The sequence below is a fragment of the Hevea brasiliensis genome, chromosome 13 (genome assembly GCF_030052815.1).
Source record: "Hevea brasiliensis isolate MT/VB/25A 57/8 chromosome 13, ASM3005281v1, whole genome shotgun sequence".
Taxonomy (NCBI): domain Eukaryota; kingdom Viridiplantae; phylum Streptophyta; class Magnoliopsida; order Malpighiales; family Euphorbiaceae; genus Hevea; species Hevea brasiliensis.
Window position 1 is genome coordinate 68,560,742 of NC_079505.1, and position 10,203 is coordinate 68,570,944.

The 10,203-nt window shown below is 35.9% G+C and overlaps 2 protein-coding genes across 2 annotated transcripts; one reads left to right on the forward strand and one right to left on the reverse strand.

The window, feature by feature from the left end:
* Nucleotides 1-656: 656 nt before the first annotated feature.
* On the forward strand, nucleotides 657-3,900 carry LOC110660051 (probable galactinol--sucrose galactosyltransferase 6). The gene is made up of 5 exons (XM_021818201.2): nucleotides 657-958; nucleotides 1,063-2,382; nucleotides 2,481-2,690; nucleotides 2,793-2,927; nucleotides 3,012-3,900. Exons 2-5 carry the CDS (start codon nucleotides 1,076-1,078, stop codon nucleotides 3,682-3,684), a joined length of 2,325 nt encoding a protein of 774 aa, XP_021673893.2. The 5' UTR covers nucleotides 657-958; nucleotides 1,063-1,075; the 3' UTR covers nucleotides 3,685-3,900.
* A 2,331-nt stretch (nucleotides 3,901-6,231) lies between these two features.
* On the reverse strand, nucleotides 6,232-10,203 carry LOC110660050 (uncharacterized). Its single transcript, XM_058132141.1, has 8 exons — nucleotides 10,065-10,203; nucleotides 9,852-9,962; nucleotides 9,603-9,729; nucleotides 8,558-8,671; nucleotides 7,762-7,960; nucleotides 7,604-7,649; nucleotides 6,947-7,022; nucleotides 6,232-6,735 (listed from the first exon to the last, which is right to left on the reverse strand). The coding sequence occupies exons 2-8, from the start codon at nucleotides 9,906-9,908 to the stop codon at nucleotides 6,428-6,430; spliced, it is 927 nt and encodes a 308-aa protein (XP_057988124.1). The 5' UTR covers nucleotides 9,909-9,962; nucleotides 10,065-10,203; the 3' UTR covers nucleotides 6,232-6,427.

Genomic DNA, 10,203 nt, shown 5'->3' on the forward strand with positions numbered 1-10,203 from the left:
GATATTTTTTAAAAAAATTATTTTTTAAGATATGAAAAGATTATTAATTATTTTTTATTTTAATTAAATTAATTATTTTTTAATAATATATCATTTAATTTATATATTTAATTTTATGTTATTTATTTTTTAATTTTTCAATAAGTTTAAATTAATTTTTTTATTAATGATACAGTTCATACAAATTTTTGTGAGTATAGATTTATAAAAAAGACAATAAATAAATTAGAAGTGCATTGAAATAATATTAGCAAATATTATATCAAATTAATTAAGAAAAAGAACATAAATTTACAAATAATTTAATTTTTTTATATAAAATATAGATAATAATTAATAATAATAAATTAATTATATAATTATATAAATATTATTAATTAATATAATTATAAAATTATATTTTTATTTATAATGTATAATTATAATATTATTATATTTGATAATATTATCTTTAATTAAAATTTTTTATTATAATCCTTAAATTGCCAAACCAAATGAATCCCATAATTATTGAATTAATTATATGTTTTAGGAAGCTGTATCAAGAATATATATATTTAAATATCGAAAGAAATTATTATTACAGAATTAAATAATAAAAGACATTCCTGAGTTATTGTAGAACGTGTCTGGCCAATAAAAATCATTTCTTTGCTGCTGGCAATGGATAAGCTGCGCGAATGAAGTCGAGAGGAACACCAGGTTGCAGAGATACGCAAGAAATGATTTCAATTTCTTGTTACAGTATCAATCCTTTTTGAATTCCCCCTATAAATATCAACCATTTACCTGCAATCCAATCATCCATTGGGCTCTCTCTGCTGTCTGTTCTCTTCACATCTCAAGAGCAACCAGTAACCAGCTCTCTGTTTTCCATCTATACCTATACCTGTTTGGTTTCCCAGAAAATTTTAGTTGCTGATTCTTTTTGTTTGTTTCTTGGGTAATCGGTATTAAGGTAGCTTACGAGCTCATTGTGTTATTAATTATGATCCATTTCTTTTTTTTTTTTTTGAAATATTTTCGTTTTTTAAGTGTATATTGTTTTGTTTATGATTGCAGAGAAGCACCCACGATGACGATCAAACCGGTGGTTCGGATCCATGACAGGAAACTAATTGTGAAAGATCGTACGATCGTGAGTGGAGTACCGGACAATGTGATACCAACATCCGGTGATTCCTCCGGTTCCGTCGAAGGGGTCTTTCTGGGAGCTGTTTTCAATGAAGAAAACAGTCGCCAAGTGGTGCCTTTGGGCACTTTACGGGAAGTCCGGTTCATGGCCTGCTTCCGGTTCAAGCTTTACTGGATGGCCCAGAAAATGGGAGATCACGGGAGGGACATTCCTCTGGAGACGCAATTTTTGCTAGTCGAGACTAAGGATGGTTCCCAACTCGAATCCGACTACGGAAACGAAGAGAATCAGATAATTTACACAGTTTTCCTTCCTTTGATTGAAGGATCTTTTAGAGCTTCTTTGCAGGGAAACATGAACGACGAGCTCGAGCTCTGTTTGGAAAGCGGCGACCCTGAAACCAAAGCGTCGTCGTTTTCGAACTCTTTGTTCATTCACGCCGGTACAGATCCGTTTGGTACGATTGCAGATGCAATAAGATCAGTTAAGTTACATTTAAAAACTTTCCGTCAACGGCACGAGAAAAAATTGCCTGGGATCGTAGACTATTTCGGATGGTGCACCTGGGATGCATTTTACCATGAAGTGACTCAAGAAGGAGTGGAGGCTGGGCTCGATAGTTTAGCCGCCGGTGGGACACCTCCAAAATTCGTGATCATCGACGATGGATGGCAATCAGTTGGTGGCGACCCACAGGAGGAAACCGACGAGAACAAACAGCAGCAGTTGCTTAGGTTGACTGGAATCGAAGAAAATTCGAAATTCCAAAAGAAAGATGAACCAATGGTAGGGATAAAGAATATCGTAAACATCGCGAAACAGAAGCACGGGTTGAAATACGTGTATGTATGGCACGCTATTACCGGATACTGGGGTGGGGTTCGGCCGGGAGTGAAGGAAATGGAGGAATACGGGTCGTTGATGAAGTATCCGATGATTTCAAAGGGAGTGTTGGAAAATGATCCAACATGGAACACTGATATAATGAAGGTGCAGGGATTGGGGTTGATGGATCCTAAGAGCGTGTACAAATTCTACGATAAATTGCATAGTTATCTGGCTTCTGCGGGTATAGATGGGGTTAAGGTGGACGTGCAGTGCATATTGGAGACGCTGGGTGGTGGTTTGGGAGGAAGGGTAGAGTTGACTAGGCAGTATCATCAGGCTCTTGATGCGTCTGTGGCCAGGAACTTCCCTGATAATGGCTGCATTGCTTGCATGAGTCATAATACTGATGCATTGTATTGGTGAGTGTTTTTTTTTTTTCTCCTTTAATTAGTTAATGATTGAAGAATGAAGAATTTTTATGGGGTTCTTATTTATCTGATGTGGGCATATGGAACAGCTCGAAACAAACGGCGGTGGTGAGAGCATCAGATGATTTCTTCCCACGGGATCCAGTTTCACACACAATCCATATAGCAGCAGTGGCATATAACAGTGTTTTTCTAGGAGAAATCATGCAGCCTGATTGGGATATGTTCCATTCCCTCCATTCAGCTGCTGAATATCATGCATCTGCCAGGGCTATCAGCGGTGGCCCTGTCTATGTGAGGTATTGAGCTTCGATTGTGTTCGAACGTGTGACTCCTTTTAATGCTTTTAGTATTAGTACTGTGTTTTGCTAATTGTTATGAACCTTTTTTACGATGAGTAGTGATGAGCCTCGCAAGCACGACTTTAAGGTACTAAAGAAGCTGGTCCTGCCTGATGGGTCTATTCTTCGTGCCCGTTTGCCTGGCCGCCCTACCCGTGACTGTTTGTTCTCTGACCCCTCACGCGATGGTGTTAGGTAAGACATTATGACATCCCCTGCCTTTCGGATTCTAAAATTATGCTCTTGCAGTTTGTTAATAAAACTCTTCTTTGATTGCAGCTTGTTGAAGATATGGAACATGAACAAATATACAGGAGTTCTAGGAGTTTACAATTGCCAAGGTGCGGCCTGGAACAGTGTTGAAAGGAAGAATACTTTCCACCAAACCAACTCTGATGCTTTAACTGGACCCATCAAGGGCCGTGATGTCCATCTCATTGCTGAAGCAGCCACAGATTCCGACTGGAACGGTGACTGTGCTGTCTACTGCCACCGGACTGGTGAAATTACCATTCTCCCTTATAATTCAGCCTTGCCGGTGTCACTCAAAGTCCTTGAGCATGACATCTTCACTGTGACACCCATCAAGGTTTTAGCACCTGGGTTTAGCCTCGCACCTTTTGGGCTCATTGACATGTACAACGCTGGTGGAGCCATTGAGGTGCTTAAGTATGAAGTGAAAGAAGGAGCAAAACTATCAGAGCTTGATGAAAACAGTGCTGCGAGTGATGGAAGGGTGGAGAATTGCAGTGGTGAAATAGTAGGTAAAATTTGCATGGAGGTTAAAGGGTGTGGCAACTTTGGTGTTTATTCGTCTACGAGACCAAGTAGCTGCACTGTGGACTCCAATGTGGTTGATTTTGCGTACGATTCGTCAGCTGGATTGGTTACTTTTAGCTTGGATGGCTTGCCTGAAGAGGGTAAACTTCATACCGTTGAGGTTGAATTGTAGATTAATATTTTACTAGGGTTGGTAGATCATGAAGGGCTGGATGTGGGCAGATGCTAGGCAATTTGGGGATTATTATGGAAATAATTACCATTTCCCCTCTCAATTTTCTTCTATTTTTGGCCTAAAGAGTTCATGTAACGTATTAATTGGAGGGGAAGATTCCAGTAAAGTTTCTTTTATGTACTAGTTATAAATTACTGCATTGTTGTGTTATAATCATGTGGTTAACCAATCTGTGCCTCTGTTGTTAAGTCATTAAAGAAATTGGAATCATCAACACCGCACATTGTCAACATTTTATGATGACTTCCCGTTTTCGATTGATCAAGTGAAACCAGCACGTTCTAAAACAGACCTAAAGTTGCTTTCTTCACATTTTTGGTTGCAAACATCCTTCCTCAAATTTTCACAGATAAAATGATGTAAACTAATGTACCAATCAGAAAAGGAATTCTTATTGAGATTCGATTTATTATGAACTAAATATTTAATAAGTGAGTTTTATCATATTTTGTGTCTTAGGTATACTGCAGATCAATTAGTATCATCAGAAAAGGAAATTCTTGCCAGATTCGGTGTATTATAGATTATATATTTAAAAAGTGAATTCTATTATATTTTGTATTTTGAGTATATGGTAGATTAGGTTTACACAAGAAAAATCCATCAAGTTCCAATGCCTATGAATTCTTCCATATATTGCCAAATCAGAAAATACTTCGATTGCCTTTGTTTCCATGACTAAACTCGTCATGTCATTTGCAAAAGATTTGTCGAAAACGGTCTGTTGCTCAAGATGGAAAGGTTCTTTGCTCAAGAAAAAATTTCAATTATCGAGCAAGATTCAAGAAAGCGGCAATTGCAGAACAGAATATGGGATAAAACTTTCTTCTGGCGTTCACCATTGGAGAATGGAATGTATAGCTGCAGGGTCCCTGCGTCTACTCCTTTAACTTCTGCTTTTGTTGGAAAATTACTTTTAATCAAACTCAAAAGTTGTGTAACTTTAACAGCAACTTATCAAAAATTTGATTCTGACAAGCCATTATCAGCTAAGAAGATATTGACTGGGCCTTTCTCATTCTACAATTTCAAGTCTAGTTTTTCCCTGTTGTCGTTTCAAGATCTTGACAACATTTTTAACATTGCTTGAGTTAGATTTTTAAGCATCTGTCCACATCCCATATTCCAAATTTTACGTCACCGTTTGGAGAACTATTCTCAAGTAATTCTTTGACCTTCTAACCTATAGGAATCCAAAATGGGATTCATGTACATCACCAGCAAAACTCAAGCACAGTCTAATCACTACCCGAAAACACAAAAATCCCATCTTTTCTTCGCTAATATTAGTTCTGAAAATGGAATATCAATATTCAAGATGCACTGGAAGGAATCATTGTTTTTGTTTTGGGGTTTGTATAGTAAACCCTTGTTCATTGAGCTTGGTTGTCCAATTGTTTGTTGTGTCTATTCATGGTGCTGGTGGCTTGATATTCCATTGCCATCTGCAAAGCGCATGTGGATGGGGGCTAAAAAAATTGCTCGACATTAATTCTTTTTCTTCCTATAGGTTGCTTTGGGAATTATTTTATCAATAATAAGGGCTGAAGATGCTCAACAGATGTTCATGTCTATAACCTTGAGAGGATATTGCAGATCTCTAGTTGTTTGAGAGCAGTAAACCCAAAGAAAGCAAAAGGTATGAAACGTGGTAGCTGCAATCTGCGGGTGAACTGAGCACTGTTAACATTTATATTAGATTACTAACAGATTCTTTTTAGGCTGGGAGGGATTAGGAATTGCCCACTTGTAGTCAAGCTTCACATTTTTCAAAATCATATAAATATTTGTTCATTCCTCTACTGGTAGCAAATTTTCAGCGTACAGTGTGTAGTTTTATAGCAAATGCAATTGTTCAGAACTTGAAAGGTTTTGTACCATGACTAAGCCATAAGTGTAAACCTGCAAACATCATTTGCTCTTCAAATGACTTGGTTCTGTTCGAATGTCTGGAAGTTCGAATACACTATGTCGTTTTGCTTAAGGACTTTATCAATGATCATGATCAAAATTTTGAGATAAAGAATCTGTAATCTATAGATATAAGTTTGTTATATTCCATGTATGCTTATCCACCAAATAGGGTTCTTCACAACATCTAGTTTTAAAGCAAGTTCAATGTGGATGAGAGTAGCAAACTATCTCCTCAGCATACAAAGGTAAGTAACAGTACTTATACACTTGATGAAGGACTGATGAATGTCTATACCCATCTCCTCAGCAACAGGATAGAAAGGTGCACTGTAGGCCAGAAAGACATCAAAGGCTACAAAAATTTTAAAACTAAGATGGTAGATAAGCCCTAAGATAACCTTTCTTCAAACAGATTGGACTGGAAATTCATCATACTAACTGTTTGCATTCTTCAGTTTTTGGCTAAAGGACATCCATGCCAATATTTACATGACAGATAAATGAGATAAACTCATGAAATACCCTAAGAAAAGCTGATAACCCTTTTCCCAATAAATTGAACATCTCCAATAACTAACAAATTTCTTCATAAATTGCCAATTTCAAAACATTGTTTGGTCTTGACAAGTAAACTGCAGCACTTCCATATGCAAAATCTAGCAAAAATCATAGGCCTAGATAGGTAAGTGCACTAAACCATAACAGTCCTCCTGGTTGCCTATGACTTCATGACTAAATTCCTCATCATCCTACTCTTTGTGCATTGTTATTGGTTCCCAAACAATTCCATCTCTAGTTGAGCAAATTCATCATCCTCTTGCTTCTGTTGTTGTGACTCATCTTCAACTAGTTGCAGTTCCAATTGTCGACCAAATTCATCATCATCTTGCTTTTCATGATGTTCAAGCTGTTGCCCTTGTGCTGGAGTGGTGTGCTGGTTCAATCCTGTTTGCTGATAGAATGCTTCTCTTTGGAAATTCCAGGACCCTGTGATGTTCTCCACTACATCTCCAATCAATTCTTTATCATCTGTTATGTGCTGTATATTTTGGACGTCTACCACTTTGCTGGCCTCTTTCAAAAGAAATTAAGTTGCTTAATAGTGTGAAGATAATGTGGGATTCCAAAAATTGCTGAAGCTATGTGAAAGAATAATCTGACATTTTTTTCTTTTCAAAATTTTGTCAAATTCCATCCACAGTAATTACATAAATAGATGCATAATTATCCTATAATTGCTAAACTAGAGGGGGATGTGGGAATGAAGTGAAAACAATGAACATACCTTGGATGGCTTGCTTCTTGGCCTCTGCATATTCTGTTGATGTTTTCTTCAGTGTGTTAAAATCTAATTCCATACCCTGGTATATGGAAGAGTAAGAAAATGAGCCACGTGTTCAATCGACAAACTTATTTGAAGAGGACCAACAAGAAGAAAATCATAGGATCTAGAAGGAAGAATATAAATAATTATATAAATAGTCTGATTATTATGAACTGAAAAGAAAGAACATTTCAAAAAATCTGATAACTGATCTATTGAAACCTGAAACCTCTCCATTCTTGCTGTTAGTATTTAAATTACAAGCAGTATTACCCAACCAGTTTAATAATTAAATAACATTTCATAGGTCTACTGGCTGGATCAGCCAGGCTCAAAACTTTGAGCAGATGAGATTTAGTGTCTGGAAATATCTCAAATAGAAAAAATGATATATGCATACCACAAGGTGGAATGATTAGAAGTTCAGAACATTGAAATTTGATCGGAAGTTGAAGTACTTTTCATGCTCAACCGCAACTATATTGAACATTGACATTGGATTAAAATTGCAGCTATTTTTGTTAAGCCAACTCTTGATAACATATATAGCTGGCTGTGCATTTGAGAGCCATAGATTTCATGTTGTATACTTTATTACCACAAGAACTTGTAACTTACCAAGTCCATGTGGAGGAATTGTTCAATGCGAGTATTAGCAAATAACCTGTCAAGAGGAAAGCAATAAAACAATAATAAGATGCACATCAGAGGTAGTTGAAATCAGGAAAAATATGTTCAAGCATGAGTGTATATAGGTATGTATGTCAGAAGCATACTTCTTATATGCAAGTTGCACACGGGCATTCTGCAACTCTGTGAGTTGATTCACTGTCTGAGAAACAGAGGCTGCATTTAAGTCCACAAACCCAAAGAGAAAGACGTTCTTCTCCAGCATTCTGTTGACCAATGTGGGTACAACTTTTATACCCTGCTCTTTTGCATCAATGACAAGGATCTTAAGTTTCTTCAGTTCTCCTGTCAGATTAGACATGGAAGAAAGATGAATGGGAAAAATAAAGGACAAGTTTTAGCAAGCATATAACTCAATTACTAAAGATTCAACATAATTAAAACAAATAAGAAGCCTCCAAAAGGGGGAAAAAAGCCAATAAGCATGTTCAAATTGTAATTATGAACCTAAAATCAACTGATGAAAGAAAATTCATCATATTGATGTTGTAAACACAGTGAGGAAAACTTTTTTCCCCTGCTGAATACAAGGTAAGGGTGATGGCAGATTTTGTGAAACTAATATCGAATAAATCACAACAATGCTCAGTTACCCCCTTATCAAACAAATTGTAAAAGTTCAAATTTACATTATAATACCAGTATGTGTTAATGGAATAATGGGCCAAAAGCCACACAGATACTCTCTAATAAACAATTTTTATGTCTAACATAAACAGTCAAAGAATTAATTAAAAAGCCAAATTGTATATCATTTTCCTTCCATAAATGTAAAGAAAGTAGAAAAATCACTTCACATTATGAATGATAGACAGTTATCAAAATAAATTCTCAACTCCAAGCTCACACAATATAAGTTTCATGCAGTAAATACAAACTTACCAAGAGAGAGATAGATTTTAAAAGGAGGCTTGAATGGTTGAGTCTCATATAGGCAGTAAAGGCAATATAGCCCACCTAGTCTTTTAGACAAAGAACCAGTACTGACCATGTAACCTGCAAATCATTACATGCAAGGAAGCAATGCATAAGCAGAAAATAAAGAAAACATAGAATGCAAACTTCCAACGTAAAAACATGCACCAAATGCCAAATAGCTTTATGGATATCATTATCTGAATTAACTCTCTTTATGGCTAAATCTAATGGGCTATCATTTTGATAGGATTGCCAAGATCACAGGAGAAAGCAATGTAGACTGAAACTTAAATAACAAATTTAACTTTAAATACAAGGTAGAAACTGAACAGAAAATGTTCGCACTAAATCAAGACTTAAGGTAATTAGTTCATATAATTTAATCCCCAAAGAGAGGAAAAAAAAAAGGTTCGCACTGTAAAAAGCTGCTGTTACATTGTTTTGGATTAAAATTATCCATTCGGGGTTAAAAAAATGTCTAACCTACTGAATATCAGAACCTTGCACTGCTTTATACCAAGAAAAGTATTGTGGTTGAGAAATACATTTACAACCAATGAACAAACTATGGAATTAATTTCATCACTAAGAAAATATAAAGGAAAGAAAGTGTTTGCACAAAAGAAAAGGGGCCAACAGGGTTATTTGCCAGTAAAAATTAGAAAGAAAAGTTAAGGCAAAGACGAAAAAAGTCAAAAGATGACATTGGCTAAGGGCATAAAGGAATAACTTGATGGCCTAAACTAGAATATAAAGTAAAACAAAGTAGACCACTGGTAGGGAAAAGGGGTTAATAATATGGAAATAAGATGTTCAAATGATTAATATTTACCAAAAAATAAGAATCACAAAGCTCTTCTATTCACCTGAATCAGCAATGCCACTATCCCCCCAACAATAATTTCATATAATTACAAGAAACACATATTCACTAAAATTCTAGCTATGAAATTAATAGCACATAATAATTTAGCATAGAGATATGAAAATTAAGAGGGAAAGAGCTTACCTATAGTATGAGCATACAGTGATTGCATAAAGAAAGCCATATTGGTGGAAGGAATAGCGTCAAAGATATAAGTGAACTTCCTAGCGAGCCACACTTTCTTCATATCAGCAAAAGTTGTTGATTCACCCTGGAAGCACCAAAACTCCAAAATTGTTAATCAAAACAATTAAAAATACCAAAAAAAAAAAATTGTGAGGAGAAGAAAAAATCCAAACACGTGGAAAAAAACTAAAGCAACAACCAATAGACCTCAACAAATTCATTTATGAGCTCATCAATGTCCTGCTTGAATGGAGACAGACCCATTTGAGAATTGAAGATTTCTGAAATTGCAAAATCGAAGCGCTTGCTTATAGCAGACTGAAGAGAAAGAAAAACAACGATAAAGGGTTTAAGCTAAAGCAGGTAATCAATTAGAGGATTTAATATCGACGATTAGGGATTTTCTGATCGGAGATTCACCGTTGGCTACAATTGAACGAACAGCGGCCGTGAGTGTGGAGTCAGGCTGAAAAATTTGAGAGAGAATTTCTTCTTCAGATGAGGGGACAGGAATTTAAATTTAAGGAATTTTTGAAGGAAACACCGTTGTATTCTTAAA